The 18643-nt window shown below is 42.1% G+C and overlaps 1 protein-coding gene across 1 annotated transcript; it reads right to left on the reverse strand.

The window, feature by feature from the left end:
- Positions 1-14981: 14981 nt before the first annotated feature.
- LOC132892473 (E3 SUMO-protein ligase ZBED1-like) lies at positions 14982-16175 on the reverse strand. Its single transcript, XM_060930757.1, has 2 exons — positions 15686-16175; positions 14982-15566 (listed from the first exon to the last, which is right to left on the reverse strand). The coding sequence occupies exons 1-2, from the start codon at positions 15962-15964 to the stop codon at positions 15252-15254; spliced, it is 594 nt and encodes a 197-aa protein (XP_060786740.1). The 5' UTR covers positions 15965-16175; the 3' UTR covers positions 14982-15251.
- Between the last annotated feature and the right edge of the window lie 2468 nt (positions 16176-18643).

Genomic DNA, 18643 nt, shown 5'->3' on the forward strand with positions numbered 1-18643 from the left:
AGCCTTCTGAAAGTACTTCCGGGTAACATACAGGTCGGTCTCTTGATAATTACTGCCAGCTAGTGGAGACTCTTACACTACGTTCAGACTGCAACCTGAAACGACCCATATCCGATTTGTTGTGAAATCCGATTTTTTTGTTAGGCCGTTCACATTACCAATTATATGAGACTTGTATGCAATCTCCAATATGAACGGAAAACGACCCAAAAGTGTCCCGCATGCGCAAATTGACACGTAATAAGCACATCTATGTAATACGTAAACAAAAAAAAAGCGCACTCTTCATGTTTAATGATTTTTTGTTTGTTTGTTTGTTTGTTTAATTACCTGGTTAGTGTTAAAGTGTGAGGTCTCGTGTGTGTTTTTGTTTCTGAACTGAAATGAAAACGTGAAGCCTGGTAACGAGGGTTGACTCCTAAATGTCTCTCTAATTTCTATATAAGTGCACTACATGTTACTAGGAAGTAATGGATTTTTAAACTCTATATAGTGCACTCGAGCTTCAGTAGGCAGTCATTTGGGATACGGCCGCTGTATTACCAAACTCTTAATTCAGGCTTAATAATTTGCACATATTTATTTCGTCATATTAATAAACTTTTTCTACATTTTTATAAATATTTATTTAGATTGTTTATAGCCAGCTGAATTCTGCAACTTCTCTCAGCGCTGGCTCAAGGTGCATAAACACCAGTGCAGTTTGCTATGGAGATGAGGCGAGACCTGGCGATGTGGTTTTTGTGGCGACGGCGGAACTCGCACAATAATCTGATTAATGTGGGCAGCAGACTAATGAGACCGAAGGTGTCAAATTACTGGAAATTTCCAGAACAATCTTATAATCTTGTAATCCAGGATGGTTTAAGTTATAAATCAGTTATAGAAACTGTTTTATTTAATCAGGCTAACAGATCAACATCCAGGTCCCTACCAAATCCACCATTAGCTTGATCAATTCTATAAAAGTCTATTTAAATTCTGAAAACTGTACAAATGTTGTTGTTTTCCACCAAAGAGGCGGGATTAGCCAACGCAGAATAGTGACGTTTGTCTCTTGTTGATGACGTGTAGGTCGCATAAATGCGACCTGTCCGGTCAGACTGCAGTCGCATGTGAAAATATCGGATATGCATTGGATTTAGGACCACATATCCAAGCGGCCTGGGTCGCATGTGAAAAAAATCGGATCTGTGTCGTTCAGATTGTCAATAACAAATCGGATACAGGTCGCACATGGGCAAAAAAATCGGATATGGGTTGTTTCAGGGTGCAGTCTGAACGTACACTTAAAGTCATCCTCCAGCGGATTTATTCTCAAACTTGTTTTAAGTAAAAGTAGTCACAGATTTCAAAAATCAAATTTTCGGAGACTACATTGTTTGAGAAAAATGAATTTTCTTTAAAGTGCCAGATGGGCTTGATGTACGTGATTAGATTAGATTCACTTTATTCATCCCACATCGGGGAAATTCACGTGTTACAGTAACAAGAAAAATGTCAAACAGATAACAAATAAAACTGAAATAAAAATTAGACAAACGAAGGATTAAATACAGAGGGCTATTTGCATTATCTACCATGAAAAAGTATAGAAAAATTGCCTTATTGAGAGGCTTGGAAAAATTGCACATTACAGGTAGACTCTGTATATATGCACACATCTCATCTCATTATCTCTAGCCGCTTTATCCTTCTACAGGGTCGCAGGCAAGCTGGAGCCTATCCCAGCTGACTACGGGCGAAAGGCGGGGTACACCCTGGACAAGTCGCCAGGTCATCACAGGGCTGACACATAGACACAGACAACCATTCACACTCACACCTACGGTCAATTTAGAGTCACCAGTTAACCTAACCTGCTTGTCTTTGGACTGTGGGGGAAACCGGAGCACCCGGAGGAAACCCACGCAGACACGGGGAGAACATGCAAACTCTGCACAGAAAGGCCCTCGCCGGCCATGGGGCTCGAACCCAGACCTTCTTGCTGTGAGGCGACAGCGCTAACCACTACACCACCGTGCCGCCCACGTTGGAAACATATAATTATTTAAAACGTCTTTGTATGCTGTAGCATTAACATTACTCTTCACTGGAACTAAGAGGCCCAAACCCTGAAAAACAGCCCCGGACTGCTATCCACCAAAATGGTCCAAAGTCAGTGGGATAACAATTCTAATTTGTATAGAACCTAAACCAAGGACACTTTACAGAGTAATAGGGAAACAAAACATGACCATAAAAACAAAACAGAACCACCCACAAACAAACAAATCAACCAAGTGAAGTCGTTACAAAAAAAGTACTATTACAAAGGCTTTGAGGAAGAGAATTTCACAGCTTGGGGGCTGCAACCCTAAATGCCCTGGAACCCATGGTGGACAGTTTAAATTTGGGGACAGACAACCAACCAGAAGATGGAGATCTAAGACTGCGAATGGGAGAGTAGGGCTGATGTACAGTGGTGCTTGAAAGTTTGTGAACCCTTTAGAATTTTCTATATTTCTGCATAAATATGACATAAAACATCATCAGATTTTCACACAAATCTTAAAATTAGATAAAGAGAACCCAGTTAAACAAATGAGACAAAAATATTATACTTGGTCATTTATTTATTGAGGAAAATGATCCAATATTACATATCTGTGAGTGGCAAAAGTATGTGAACCTCTAGGATTAACAGTTAATTTAAAGGTGAAATTAGACTCGGGTGTTTTCAATCAATGGGATGACAATTAGGTGTGAGTGGGCACCCTGTTTTATTTAAAGAACAGGGATCTATCAAAGTCTGATCTTCACAACACATGTTTGTGGAAGTGTATCATGGCACGAACAAAGGAGATTTCTGAGGAACTCAGAAAAAGCATTGTTGATGCTCATCAGGCTGGAAAAGGTTACAAAACCATCTCTAAAGAGTTTGGACTCCACCAATCCACAGTCAGACAGATTGTGTACAAATGGAGGAAATTCAAGACCATTGTTACCCTCCCCAGGAGTGGTCGACCAACAAAGATCACTCCAAGAGCAAGGCGTGTAATAGCCGGCGAGGTCACAAAGGACCCCAGGGTAACTTCTAAGCAACTGAAGGCCTCTCTCACATTGGCTAATGTTCATGAGTCCACCATCAGGAGAACACTGAACAACAATGGTGTGCATGGCAGGGTTGCAAGGAGAAAGCCACTGCTCTCCAAAAAGAACATTGCTGCTCATCTCCAGTTTGCTAAAGATCACGTGGACATGCCAGAAGGCTACTGGAAAAATGTTTTGTGGACAGATGAGACCAAAATAGAACTTTTTGGTTTAAATGAGAAGTGTTATGTTTGGAGAAAGGAAGACACTGCATTCTAGTATAAGAACCTTATCCCATCTGTGAAACATGGTGGTGGTAGTATTGTGGTTTGGGCCTGTTTTGCTGCATCTGGGCCAGGACGGCTTGCCATCATTGATGGAACAATGAATTCTGAATTATACCAGCAAATTCTAAAGGAAAATGTCAGGACATCTGTCCATGAACTGAATCTCAAGAGAAGGTGGGTCATGCAGCAAGACAATGACCCTAAGCACACAAGTCGTTCTACCAAAGAACGGTTAAAGAAGAATAAAGTTAATGTTTTGGAATGGCCAAGTCAAAGTCCTGACCTTAATCTAATCAAAATGTTGTGGAAGGACCTGAAGCGAGCAGTTCATGTGAGGAAACCCACCAACATCTCAGAGTTGAAGCTGTTCTGTACGGAGGAATGGGCTAAAATTCCTCCAAGCCGGTGTGCAGGACTGATCAACAGTTACTGGAAATGTTTAGTTGCAGTTATTGCTGCACAAGGGGGTCACACCAGATACTGAAAGCAAAGGTTCACATACTTTTGCCACTCACAGATATGTAATATTGAATCATTTTCCTCAATAAATAAATGACCACGTATAATATTTTTGTCTCATTTGTTTAACTGGGTTCTCTTTATCTACTTTTAGGACTTGTGTGAAAATCTGATGAGGTTTTAGATCATATTTATGCAGAAATATAGAAAATTCTAAAGGGTTCACAAACTTTCAAGCACCACTGTAGTTCCATAAGCTATTGAGAAACATAGCCATGGAGTGGTTTAAATGTAAACAGAAGAAATGTATACTGAACGCGAGATACACTCACCAGTCACTTTAATAAGAACTTGTTCTTGATCCTAAGATTCCTGTTCTTGGCTGGCAGGAGTGGAACCCAATGTGGTCTTCTGCTGTTGCATGCTGAGATGCTTTTCTGCTCACCACGGTTGTAAAAAAGTGATTATATGAGTTCCTGGCAGCTCAAAACAATCTCATTTTCCTCTGACCTCTCTTATCAACAAGATGTTTCCACCCACAGAACTGTCACTCACTCAATGCTTTTTGCACCACTCTGTGTAAACTCAAGAGACTATTGTGTGTGAAAACCCCAGGAGATCAGCAGTTTCTGAAATACTCAAACCAGTCCATCTGGCATCAACATCCATGCCGCAGTGAAAGTCACAGAGATTACAATTTTTTTTTTAACCCCATTCTGATGTTTGACGTGAACATTAACTGAAGTTCTTGATTTGTATCTGCATGATTTTATGTATTATATTGCTGTGAAGGGATTTGCTGATTAGGTAACTGCATAAAACAGCAGGTATATTGGTATTCCTAATAAAGTGGCCTGAGAGTGTAGAACAGGAAGGCAGTGGAAGTTATGGAGGATAGGATGATGTGTACCAAGCGTTTAGTGTGGGTGAGGACTCACATTTCCCCCCCCCATTCTGTTATTTGATTGCAAAGATTAACCAAAGTAATGACCATATGATTTGATGTAATTGCACTTATGCTGCTGCAAGATTGGCTGATGGGATAATTGCATGATTGTGCTGGTGTACAGGTGTTCTGCATATATGCAATGTTGTGTGTGTGTGTGTGTGTGTGTGTGTGTGTGTGTGTGTGTGTGTGCACGCGTGCAATATATATGCGAACCCCATTTCCAGAAAAGTTGGGATATTTTCTAAAATGCGATTAAAACAAAAATCTGTGATTTGTTAATTCACCATCCATCCATCTTCCACCGCTCATCCGGATCCGGGTCACGCCTAAGCAGAGCAGTCCAGACTTCCCTCTCCCCGGCCACCTCCACCAGCTCTTCCGGGGGAATACCGAGGCGTTCCCAGGTGAGAGATGTAATCTCTCCAGCGTGTCCTGGGTCTGCCCCGGGGTCTCCTCCTGGTGGGGCATGCCCAGAAAACCTCCCTTGGGAGGCGTCCAGGGGGCCACTGCAAAAAATGGCCTTTCAAAAATAAGAAATAAAAGATTAAAATAAAGCATATTTGCTTGAATCAGGTGAAAAATCTGCCAATGGAACTAGTCAAATTTGACTTGGTAAGATTTCTTAAAGTAAGATGAAAAATCTAACCTGTTTTTAGATGAAATAATTCCAAAATAAGATTGGGGAACTTATTATGCGAGATCTGATTAACTCAAAATAATCAAAATAGTTCTTATAACAAGATCGTACTTCTTACATTTAGCCATTCAAGTCATTTTTATTTATTTCATTTTAAGGGTATTTCACTTAAATTCATGACAAAGTCTTAGCAGTAAAAACTGAATTTAAGATAAATATACTAATATTAGGATTGTTAAATTCTACAACTAAGCATTGCTAGCTTAAAGATTCTCCTTTTGTGACCTGTAATTAGTAAAATACTCTAGATATGAGACCAGAGACTATCTTGAATCAAGTTGACGACACGTGTAGCATTGCAACAAGTTTTTTTTTTTTCCCCATTTCAACATTCAAACATTAAAACATCTCTTAAGATTCCATTTCCCCAGGACCTCAGGCACCAAAAAAAAAAAAAAATAATAATAATAAAAAGTCTACGCATTTTGACGTACAGTGGTTACACAACGCCAAAGCAACAGTGCATTTTGGGGGCACTGACTATTCATGTGTACGAGGGGTTTACAAGATCAGGCACAAAAAAACAAACAAACAAACAAAAAAAACCACTGAACTTAACTCACAGCATTCCAAAAAGACCTCACTAAAACACCCTGCACTCACTCAAACTTTTTGAAGGCACTTGTCTGGTCTAGAGTATGTACAGCATCTAGAAGGAGCTCAATCTGAATGACTGAGAAAACAGTCACAGTAAACTAAGGATATGCAAGGTGACCTAAACGTCTACGCATTTTGACTTACAGTGCTTACACAATGCCAAAGCAACAATGCATTTTGGGGGCACTGACTATTTGTTTGTTTGGTGCCTGATCTTGTAAACCCCTTATACACATTAAAAAAAACCTCACGAGTGGGTGGGAAAAAAAAACAAACCACTGAACTTGTCCTCCACTCACTCATAGCCTTTTTGAAGGCACTTGTCTGGTCTCGAGTGTGTACAGCATCTAGAAGGATCTCAATCGTAAAGTTCATTTATTCCCAAAACAAGCATACTTTGTTTTTTTTTCTTGAAACAAGATGAACCGCATTTGACAAATGTCCAAAATGTACTTACTTGTTTTAAAAAAACTTGTTTTATTTTCAAAGGTGCTCCAAATAAGACTTTTTCAAGACATTTTGTCTATACAAGATTTTCAAGATGGACTGTCTAAAAACTAGCCTTTCTAGCTAAATGAGGTTTTGCTTGTTGGGCAATTATGTCTTATAATAAGGGTGGCTAGATGTTTTGACTTGAAAATAGACAAATAAACTTCCTAAGATTTTTATTTTTTGCAGTGTAACAAGGTGCCTGAACCACCTCAACTGACTCCTTTCGATGTGGAGGAGCAGCGGTTCTACTCTGAGTCTCTCCTGAATGACCAAGCTTCTCACCCTGTCTCGAACTCATTTCTACCGCTTATATCTGTGATGTGGCGGCACGGTGGTGTAGTGGTTAGCACTGTCGCCTCACAGCAAGAAGGTCCGGGTTCGAGCCCCGTGGCCGGCGAGGGCCTTTCTGTGTGGAGTTTGCATGTTCTCCCCGTGTCCGCGTGGGTTTCCTCCGGGTGCTCCGGTTTCCCCCACAGTCCAAAGACATGCAGGTTAGGTTAACTGGTGACTCTAAATTGACCGTAGGTGTGAATGTGAGTGTGAATGGTTGTCTATGTGTCAGCCCTGTGATGACCTGGCGACTTGTCCAGGGTGTACCCCGCCTTTCGCCCGTAGTCAGCTGGGATAGGCTCCAGCTTGCCTGCGACCCTGTAGAAGGATAAAGCGGCTAGAGATAATGAGATGAGATATCTGTGATGTCATTTTTTCGGTCACTACCCACAGCTTGTGACCATAGGTGAGAGTGGGAACATGGATGGACCAGTAAATTGAGAGCTTTGCCTTTTGGCTTGGCTCTCTCTTTACCACAACAGACTGGTTTAGCGTCCGGATCACTGCCGACGCTGCCCCGATCCGTCTGTCCAACTCCCGCTCCCCCTTACCCTCACTCGTGAACAAAACCCCGAGATACTTAAACTTCTCCACTTTAGGTAGCAAGGCCCCCCTTTTTAATTCACGTGAACCTTTATTTAACTGACTGTGGCAGCAGGGGCGTGGCCAAGCATAGGTTTGTGAATGGAGGGCGGGGCCAGGGAAGCTGAGTGGCAAAGTCATTGCATCTGTTGTCAATTAATGTTGTGTGTCTCTGTTGCAGTGACAACAGAGCAAAGAAAAGGAGGGAGAGAGTGAAGAGGGGGAGCTTTCCTGACCAAAGCAAAGGTGTGTGTGTGCGCACATGAATGAGTGAAAGTAAATGCTGAAAGGCAGTAAGGAAAAGAACAAAAATAAATCCCGTGTTGACACCATTCCCCGCTTCAGTATTCTTCCCACACTAGAATCTTATTACAGTGGTGTCAAAACCCGGGATACTGAAGGGAACCACCCCATGGAGTCTTCCCCACTTAAGGACCTCATTCATGCTCTCGCTGCTGCCCAACAGAATCAGCACCAAAGTGCTGATCGCCATCTGGAGGGAGCAAGAACACCGCTTTGAAGCCTTGCTGCTGGCCCAGCAAAAAGATCTCCAGGCATTCCAGCACCTGCTTGCATCGGTGGAGTCCTCGACCGCCACGGACCCACCCCACATCATGCTTACGAAGATGGGGCCGCATGATGATCCTAAGGCATTCCTTGTGCTCTTTGAGCAAGTGGCCAAGGCGTGGGGGTGGCCAGTTGAGCAACGTGCAGCCCGTTTACTCCCGCTGTTGTCCGGAGAGGCCCAGCTTGCCATGCAACAGCTCCCCACCAACAGTCGGCTCGATTATGCTGACTTGAAGGGAGCCATCCTGCAGCGTGTCGGCCGCTCCCCAGAACACCACCATCAGCGCGTCCACATTGGAGGAAGTCAGCAGGCCGTTCGCATTCAGCCAACAGCTCTGGCACGCCTGCAGGCGGTGGCTGAGGGCGGATGACGGTGACGCTGAGGGAATCATGGACATGGTGGTGCTGGAGCAGTTCATCTCGCAGCTGCCAGAAGGGACAGCAGAGTGGGTCCAGTGCCACCACCTGGTGTCGCTGGATCGAGCCATCAAGTTGGCCGGAGGACTGTCTGGTGGCGGTTCCAGTGGCAGGCAGACACTCTGCCTCTTTTCCTTCTTTCTCTCTCTCTATCTCTTTTTCTCCCCTTATCCTTTTTCCCATCTCACCTCTCCCTATCCCCACCCCATTCCCCCATCATGGAGATGGGGGCCAGCCCCCCCCACAGCCAGTTCTGCTGCACCCATGGTGTCCCCCCTCCCTTCTTTACCTTCTGCGTCCGTCTCTTCTCCCCCCGCAGGTGAGTGATCCCCATGTCGCCAGTGCAGAGGTGAAGCCTGGGCCAGTATGCTGCCACTGTGGGGAACCCGGGCAAGTCTAGGGCCAGTGCTCTGCGATGGAGGTGGGAGCTGTGGTCTGGATCCCCGATGCACCAGAGACCGCCCTTGATTGGGCCAGAGCATATCACCTACCAGTGAGTATTCAAGGGGATACATGGGTGATTCTTAGATTATGTGCACTTTTATGGTCTTTGTTCATATTTTTAAAAATAATAGAATTTTTGGACAAATAACACTTTCAGTGTGAAACTAGCTATAAAAAACTCTTTAAAAAAATTTACCACCTCTTAAATATGATTTTTTAATACTTTTCTCCTCCTGGAAGTTGTCAAAATCAGTGTTTTCTCCTTGTCACACACCCAGACTTACAAACTTCAATGATGAAAATAAAGTTTAAGAGTTTCACTTATATGACAATTATTGATGCACTTGAATTAAGTAATACTAAAATAAATAAAATATATTATAATATTTGATTTGAGTCCACTGTAAATATTATTTTTTATACAAAATATACCTGTCACACAGCTTTGGCGTCATTTCCACCACAACGCCTACTATCCCTTTAAAAAAGCTCTGGTGAAAGAATGTTTAGGTAATTTCCATGGAAATGTAAAGTGACATCAGAGCACATGTTGGGCATGGAGCCAATTTAAATTTCCACTCACAACTTTTAAAGAAAAAGCAAGGTAAATATTGCCTGATCAGCAAATATATTTATTGTACGTCATTTCCAAACATCAGAAAAGTGTAGAAATGTCATTTCCACCACAGTCATTTTCCACCACACTTCCCTCTGTGGTGACAGTATGTGGTGGAAATGACATTTCAGATTATATATGAGTGACAATGATTGTGAAATTATAACTAAAAATTGTAATCATGTACTATATAAATATAAATTCTAAATATATACAACCCCGATTCCAAAAAAGTTGGGACAAAGTACAAATTGTAAATAAAAACGGAATGCAATGATGTGGAAGTTTCAAAATTCCATATTTTATTCAGAATAGAACATAGATGACATATCAAGTGTTTAAACTGAGAAAATGTATCATTTAAAGAGAAAAATTAGGTGATTTTAAATTTCATGACAACAACACATCTCAAAAAAGTTGGGACAAGGCAATGTTTCCCACTGTGAGACATCCCCTTTTCTCTTTACAACAGTCTGTAAACGTCTGGGGACTGAGGAGACAAATTGCTCAAGTTTAGGGATAGGAATGTTAACCCATTCTTGTCTAATGTAGGATTCTAGTTGCTCAACTGTCTTAGGTCTTTTTTGTCGTATCTTCCGTTTTATGATGCGCCAAATGTTTTCTATGGGTGAAAGATCTGGACTGCAGGCTGGCCAGTTCAGTACCCGGACCCTTCTTCTACGCAGCCATGATGCTGTAATTGATGCAGTATGTGGTTTGGCATTGTCATGTTGGAAAATGCAAGGTCTTCCCTGAAAGAGATGTCGTCTGGATGGGAGCATATGTTGCTCTAGAACCTGGATATACCTTTCAGCATTGATGGTGTCTTTCCAGATGTGCAAGCTGCCCATGCCACACGCACTAATGCAACCCCATACCATCAGAGATGCAGGCTTCTGAACTGAGCGCTGATAACAACTTGGGTCGTCCTTCTCCTCTTTAGTCCGAATAACACAGCATCCCTGATTTCCATAAAGAACTTCAAATTTTGATTCGTCTGACCACAGAACAGTTTTCCACTTTGCCACAGTCCATTTTAAATGAGCCTTGGCCCAGAGAAGATGTCTGTGCTTCTGGATCATGTTTAGGTACGGCTTCTTCTTTGAACTATAGAGTTTTAGCTGGCAATGGTGGATGGCACGGTGAATTGAGTTCACAGATAATGTTCTCTGGAAATATTCCTGAGCCCATTTTGTGATTTCCAATACAGAAGCATGCCTGTATGTGATGCAGTGCCGTCTAAGGGCCCGAAGATCACGGGCACCCAGTATGGTTTTCGGCCTTGACCCTTACGCACAGAGATTCTTCCAGATTCTCTGAATCTTATGATGATATTATGCACTGTAAATGATATGTTCAAACTCTTTGCAATTTTACACTGTCGAACTCCTTTCTGATATTGCTCCACTATTTGTCGGCGCAGAATTAGGGGGATTGGTGATCCTCTTCCCATCTTTACTTCTGAGAGCCGCTGCCACTCCAAGATGCTCTTTTTATACCCAGTCATGTTAATGACCTATTGCCAATTGACCTAATGAGTTGCAATTTGGTCCTCCAGCTGTTCCTTTTTTGTATCTTTAACTTTTCCAGCCTCTTATTGCCCCTGTCCCAACTTTTTTGAGATGTGTTGCTGTCATGAAATTTCAAATGAGCCAATATTTGGCATGAAATTTCAAAATATCTCACTTTCGACATTTGATATGTTGTCTATGTTCTATTGTGAATACAATATCAGTTTTTGAGATTTGTAAATTATTGCATTCCGTTTTTATTTACAATTTGTACTTTGTCCCAACTTTTTTGGAATCGGGGTTGTACTATATAATAATATATGTAAATATACTCCTTTTATATACTTACAATTTTACTTTTATTTGTTTTTAAGATGCCACCAAAGACAACAAAAGAGAGATCACAAGCCTATAGGGACAAATTAAAAGCTGATCCTGTAAAATATGAGGAGAAACTTAAACGAGACAGAGAGAGATAACTGAGGGAAAAGGAAAAAGGTGTAGTAAAGCCAATCACAGATTTGACAAAGCGGGAGCAACGCAAAAAGCGAAGAGAATGGAGAACAAATCAAAGAAACAGAAGAGAGAATATTAAAAAAACTCAAGCAATGCAGGCTTACCTTTCCACCACCACCCCACCACAGTCTCCTGAGCCTGCCATTCAGCCAGGACAGGTCGTTAACCTACACCCCTCACCACCACAGGTCGTTAACCTACACCCCTCACCACCACAGGTCGTTAACCTACACCCCTCACCACCACAGGTTGTTAACCTGCACCCCTCACCACCCTCTATGCAATCTCAATCCCAAAAGCAGAGGGGAAGAAAAAAGGTGGCAAGGCAGCGCACGAGGGTGTACTCAGCATTGTGTAAGACTAGTTATGATAGTTCATGATAGAGTTAAGAGTTGTTTGCATGTTCAGGAACAGTTTAGTGTTCATTGAAGAATCCATTGAGATTTCCTCAGTATTGAATCTCACACACAGTACTGACTCTCTCTCTCATACACAAACACACGTGTGCACAGGGGCGTCAGAAGTATTTTTAATGTGGGGGGGACACACTGGCGGGGGGTCCTCCGCCAGAAAATTTTTAATTAATTAGATGCCATTTCCTGCATTCTGGTGTATTTTTAACCGGTTATTAAACACCTAATTTTACCTACAAAAGTCACTTAATTCAATGACTATTTTAGAGACTCGACAATAAGTCCTCATTCAACTAGTCCATATATTCATCAGCCTGTTTTTAAACCCACCGTTACGCCTAAGATAATGAGATGAATGTGACACAATTTATCACCAACAATGACTTTATGGGTGCATTTTACTTTTTATTTTGTGTTTTCTATTTAGTTTTAGATGTAACACAACATGCCACTGGGCCAAGCAATAGTGACACTCAACTGTATGTTTAAAAATAAGAATATTCATAATTTCACACAATGAACAGGCATGACATGGCATCATGCAAACTTCCTAACACAAAATCACACTGTGTCAAGCAACGGTGACACATAAAAAATAACTTCACACAATGAACAGGTGCAATTTTGTTCACCACCAACAGTGACTTTAGTGGGTGCATTTTACTTTTTTCCGATTTAGCGATACTCATAAAAATGGCATGGCATCATGCAGCCTTCATAACACAAAATTACACTGGGTCAAGCAATGACACAAAAGATAACTTCACACAATGAACAAGTGCAGTTTTGTCAACCTACATGCAATGGTGGTACTACAGTAGCATTTACAGATTAGTATAACAAATAGATTTATAGATATCACTCCTTATATTGGTGCCACCACAATTTCTACCACTTCATAACTTTTATGCCCCTTTCCTTCACAATCCACCTGGAATAACATCCATCTCTCTCCATCGCTTTCCTTTCTACTCTTCCTTCCCCATACACTGATTTCCCATCTTACTTTCCAGAAAACTACCAAAGACCAGACAAAACAAGGAATCAATAAATATCATCAGAGCAGACTTGACCTCATTCTTGGCATTACAGTAAGGCAGGCCTACTGGGTTTGAATTAAATGATAGCTAACGTTAAGCTAGCTGATACATCTCCTAATATTGACTAGCCAGCTAACTGCACTAACATTTCCATTGGGACAAAAAAAACCCTGTCCTGTGGGGAAATTTTGACTGACTTTCCGCTTCTTTGTAAAGAATGTCCTTATGTCCATTGTGTCTGGGGAGGGAGCAAATACTGCAAACAATTCATCATCAACCAAGAATACCCCATTAGGCTAAGCTGATTTCACTGTTTAGTTGAATATTAATTTAACGTGTCCTAGGGTTAATTTTGAGGGCATATAACAAAAGAATAAGGTTTTAGCAAAAGCTAGACATATTTGCACAATACTAAAGTGGTCAGGTGTGGTTGGCCGTCATATGTTGTTGTGAATGAAGTTTAATGATTCATGAGATTTTTTCTAATAAATATATAAACATTTCTCCATGCGTATGTTGTCATTGTCATTTCCACAACACCTTGTCATTTCCATCACGGCACATATTTTTCACAAAATATTCAAAAAATAGTCGCCTCATATTAAAATCATATCTTTAATTATTGATGACTTGCCTTACTTTATACAACAAACCAGATTATTTGTTATTTACAAGACCCTACCCAAAGTAATATTGTATTTCACACTGTCAAAAAATGTACAGTTCAGCATTTGATCCATATAAGGCATTTAATTTCTGTCATTCAGAAATTAATGATTGTTGTAAATAATGGTAACTGGTACAACTAGTTAAACTAATGGTCCTAGAAAGTTCTAGGATGTTTAAATTATCATACTTTTTAATTTATATTTGTTTAATGAAATGTGGTGGAAATGACATTTGTTTATTCCGGGTCAGATAAAATGTAAAAAAAAAAAATTTGTCTTGTAAATTCAGTGTGAAATCTTGTGGATCTCAATTCTACAGTGGTTATTTAAACATACGAAGCTGTGTGAGTAGAATTTGGAGAATCTTTTTTTTAACTCAACTTCAAAAGGCCAAAGGTGCACATATTTGAAGAAACACCCACATATTAGAGGTGTGAACCTTCACTGGTCTCACGATTTGATTCAATTACGATTATCATGTCAACGGTTCGATTCAATATCACGATGCATCACGTCAATTTTCTATATTACTTCACATGGTTTTGTTTTCATCAACAAATACAAAACAGTGGGGCGGCACGGTGGTGTAGTGGTTAGCGCTGTCGCCTCACAGCAAGAAGGTCCGGGTTCGAGCCCCGTGGCCGGCGAGGGCCTTTCTGTGTGGAGTTTGCATGTTCTCCCCGTGTCTGCGTGGGTTTCCTCCGGGTGCTCCGGTTTCCCCCACAGTCCAAAGACATGCAGGTTAGGTTAACTGGTGACTCTAAATTGACCGTAGGTGTGAATGTGAGTGTGAATGGTTGTCTGTGTCTATGTGTCAGCCCTGTGATGACCTGGCGACTTGTCCAGGGTGTACCCCGCCTTTCGCCCGTAGTCAGCTGGGATAGGCTCCAGCTTGCCTGCGACCCTGTAGAAGGATAAAGCGGCTAGAGATAACGAGATGAGATGAATACAAACAGTCTGATATAAGCTCCCTTTTTTATTTAACAAAGCTTGAGTGTGAACACAGCAGACAACAGTATTTATGACGCAGTGCAACAAATTTGTCAACAAATCAGAGCATGGCAACATCTGGAACAATCTGGAATGCAGTAGACACCAGGTAGCATTGAATTAGTGAATTTTATATGGTGTTTACTTATTAACATATTAAACAAATATTGTTAAATAATGTAAAAATTTTACCATTTGGCCTACATTAAATAAACAGAAATGAATAGTAGACAGTCTACCTATTGTGTTTCATAATATCAAAATGTAAACAGAAATTATGATCATTACAAAATAAATAAATAAATAAATAAATAAACTTATTGTTTGAATATGGTCAAGTATCAAAAACAAAAAACATTCTGCAGTGCTACACTAAATAAAAGCTATAATATAAGATAAGAGCATTGGGCACAGGGCACTTCCTGAAAGTGCAAAACATGACAAACATTGAGTTTCAGCATTTGGGAAATTGTAGGTTTTTATGCAAGAATACCAGTTGATCTACATGCTCTGGTTTGAGAGCGGATCTTTTTGCAGTGACCACATCTCCTGCAGTCGAGAAAACATGCTCTGCGGATACACTTGTGCCAGGGATACACAAGTATCATTTTGACAGCCGAGAGAGGAGAGGAAATGTGACCTCATGTACCCGCCACCAGTTCAAGGGATCCTCAGACAGAGGCAGGGATGAGGCTTTGCAGTATTCATTCATTTCCTCTTCGGCTATGGCATAGGGGGTCGTAGGTTCTACTGTACCTTCAGTATCACAGAAAGACTGTCCCAGCAAATTCACTAGCAGCGATGAGGCCTTTCTTTTGGGAGCACATGGGCCGCCTTCCATTGGTGTTTCTTCTTGCGCAGTTCCTGTTCCCTCAGGTGCTTCAACTACTTTTGTCCCCCTGGTCAGAATACACTCATTCTGTGTTGGACCAAAAAAATAGAAAAAAAGCATTAATTTAAGCAGATAGTGTACTCCGTCAATGCAACAATTCACACCTTTTAATTTTATATATTTAACAATAAACATGATGAAATTACCTCAAAGGATGCTGCCTCCTCAGTCAATCCTTTGTATACATCCAGTCTTTCCTCCTCTGTCAGAAAGGGCAATCCCTTAAAGCGAGGATCCAGGGCAGAGGCTGTTAAAAGCATCTTTTTCTCTGCCTCAGTGCTGTACCTGTTCATGAGATCTGTTCTGACAGCATTCTTGATCTCATGAATTATGGGTGAGTCTCTGATGGTGTCTGTCATGTTTTGGAGAAGTTGTGCGATGAGAGGAGCAATCAGAAAGATGGTTGGATTACACTCTTCAGACATGAGCGTGGTGGTATCCTTCAGTGGTTTTAGGGCGCTCAGAGTGTCCTCTGCGTTTGAAATGTCTGTCTCATTGAGTGTGTAGAGGTCTGCCTCTCCACTTAGAACTTCTGGTGACAGCAAGGTGGCACAAATTGCAAGCTGCTGCTCCAAGATATTACCTCAAAGGATGCTGCCTCATTATTATTAGCGAGGACTGGCAAATTATGTCCCGTGTGCTGCATATGAGAGCTGTTTATGAGTCTCACACGGGTGCGGACCTGGCGAAGCTACTCTCATGTGTTGTGGAGGAATGGCAGCTATCGGACAAACATGTAGTAGCCTGGGAAATCCCATGCTGCTTTGCACAATCGTTCCAATCTGAAAAGACAGCATGGAAACTATGGTCTCAAGGCTCGCCTGAGTTAGGGAGCCAATCAGAGAGTGGGGAGGGGTGGAAAGACGGTGACGCGTACTACTTGACAAACGGAAGCTTGTAGTTTATTTGGGACTTGTTTACGGATCACATTTAACATGGCGGCGAGCGATACGAACCAAACTTTCAATTAAGCTTTAGACACTGTTCTGAATAGTTTAGAGCGAAAGTTTGTTTTAAAAAAGAACAGCGTTTGGCGTTACAGTCTTTTTTCGCCTCTTCGTCGCTCTAACTACGTCACCGGGTACAACTGCCATGATTGGCCATGGGCTACGTATACGCCAAATGATAGACATTCGCAACGTCCAATAAACGGCCGTTGACAATCATAAACCACACCTCCCCTACGAGAAATTCAATAGGCGGATTCCAGACCATATTTCACTTGTGATATGGTCTGGTGTTAACCAGACTAAACATGTAGTGCTTGTGACGGACAATGCGGCACGGTGGTATAGTGGTTAGCACGGTCGCCTCACAGCAAGAAGGTTCCGGGTTCTTTCTGTGTGGAGTTTGCATGTTCTCCCCGTGTCTGCGTGGGTTTCGTCCGGGTGCTCCGGTTTCCCCCACAATCCAAAGACATGCAGTTAGGTTGACGTGGGGCGGCCTTGGGCTGAGGTGCCCTTGAGCAAGATACCTGGCGCCTGACTGCTCCCTGGGCGCTCTGGTGTGGCTGCGCGTGTGATCACTGCTTCAGATGGGTTAAATGCAGGGGATGAATTTCACTGTGCTTGAAGTGTGCATGTGACAAATAAAGGTTTCTTCTTCTATAAGAACCGCTGGATCATGTCGTAGGAACTGTTCCACCTTGTTGAAATATCAGTCAGCAGTTTTTGATTTTTCAAGCCCAGGCACTTCTGGTTCACTTTCAAATGGTGGCTTGCTCTAGTGCTGCGGTGAAAGAATGAGGATACACATCGGATTCTTCCCAGAAGCCTGGCGAGCGTGGTCACTAAGCGCCTGCTGGGACCTGAGGTTCAGGGTATGGGCGAAGCATCTTACATGCTGGAAGTTTCCAACTTGAGCTGCTACGACCATGTTTGAAGCATTGTCCGTCACAAGCACTACATATTTGTCCGATAGCTGCCATTCCTCCACAACACATGAGAGTAGCTTCGCCAGGTTCGCACCCATGTGAGACTCAAACAGCTCTCATCTGCAGCACACGGGACATAATTTGCCAGTCCTCGCTAATATAATGTGCCGTCACAGTAACATAAGATTCTGTTGCCACCCAAGTCCATGAATCACACGTTATTGCTACCTGACTAGCTTTGCTAATTGACGCCATTATGTTAGCTTTGGTTTCGCAGTAGAGAGCAGGTATTACCTTTTGTGTAAAGTAGCTACGCAACGGGATCTTGTATCGCGGCTCCAGTGTCCTTAATAGGTGCTGAAACCCAGCGTTGTCCATGACAGAATACGGCCGTAAATCCTTCACTATAAAGGTTCCCACAGCATGGGTTATTTTCTTCTCTTTATCCGAGTTGGGCGGTATTATTGACAGGGTCACATCAATTCTTGGTTGCACTGGGTCTGACTTTTCCCGGGCTGGTATTGTTGTTAGCAACTCAGAATGGAAACGGCTAACGTGACTTCTTAAGTTGGTGGTGTTCCCGACATATTTAAATTTTCTGTGACAGGCTTTACACACCGCATGTGACTTGTCCAGTTCGCGCTTCCCAGTCAGCTCGTAGAATCCAAAATGTGTCCATATATTGGCTTTTAAAATATTTGGTGCGTTTTTAATCTCAACCTCACGACCTCTCTCTACCATTTTTTGCTATCACGTATGCGACGAATGACGCTATCACATTATAATCGATTATGGTCTCCCACTGCATCGATGCTGAATTGTCCACGTCTGCATCTTGATGCATCGATTATATGACTAATTTCAACACCCCTAATACATATCACGCATTGGTGGATTCTGGCTGTAATCAGACCTCAATACACCAAAGCCTGGTGCAAGGTGAGGCATTCGGGAGAGCATAAGTGCTGAAAGTTGTGTGTACATGGGGATGTTCATGAATATCCACTAGTGTCCATCTACATTCTATTTCGGGGGGAAAAAAAGCATAGTGTAGAGGCGGTGGTTAGCCCACACCTCACCCACCCACTGATTCTGGGGACTGATTGGCTGGGATTTAAAGGTCTAACGAAGTGTGTAGTAGTGGGCGGGTTCTGTGGTAATATGTCATGGGGGATTCTGGTGTAGCATTGACTGGGGAAGCTGTCTCAGAGCCATTCACATCAGCACTGCG

The sequence above is a fragment of the Neoarius graeffei genome, chromosome 10 (assembly GCF_027579695.1).
Source record: "Neoarius graeffei isolate fNeoGra1 chromosome 10, fNeoGra1.pri, whole genome shotgun sequence".
NCBI lineage: Eukaryota > Metazoa > Chordata > Actinopteri > Siluriformes > Ariidae > Neoarius > Neoarius graeffei.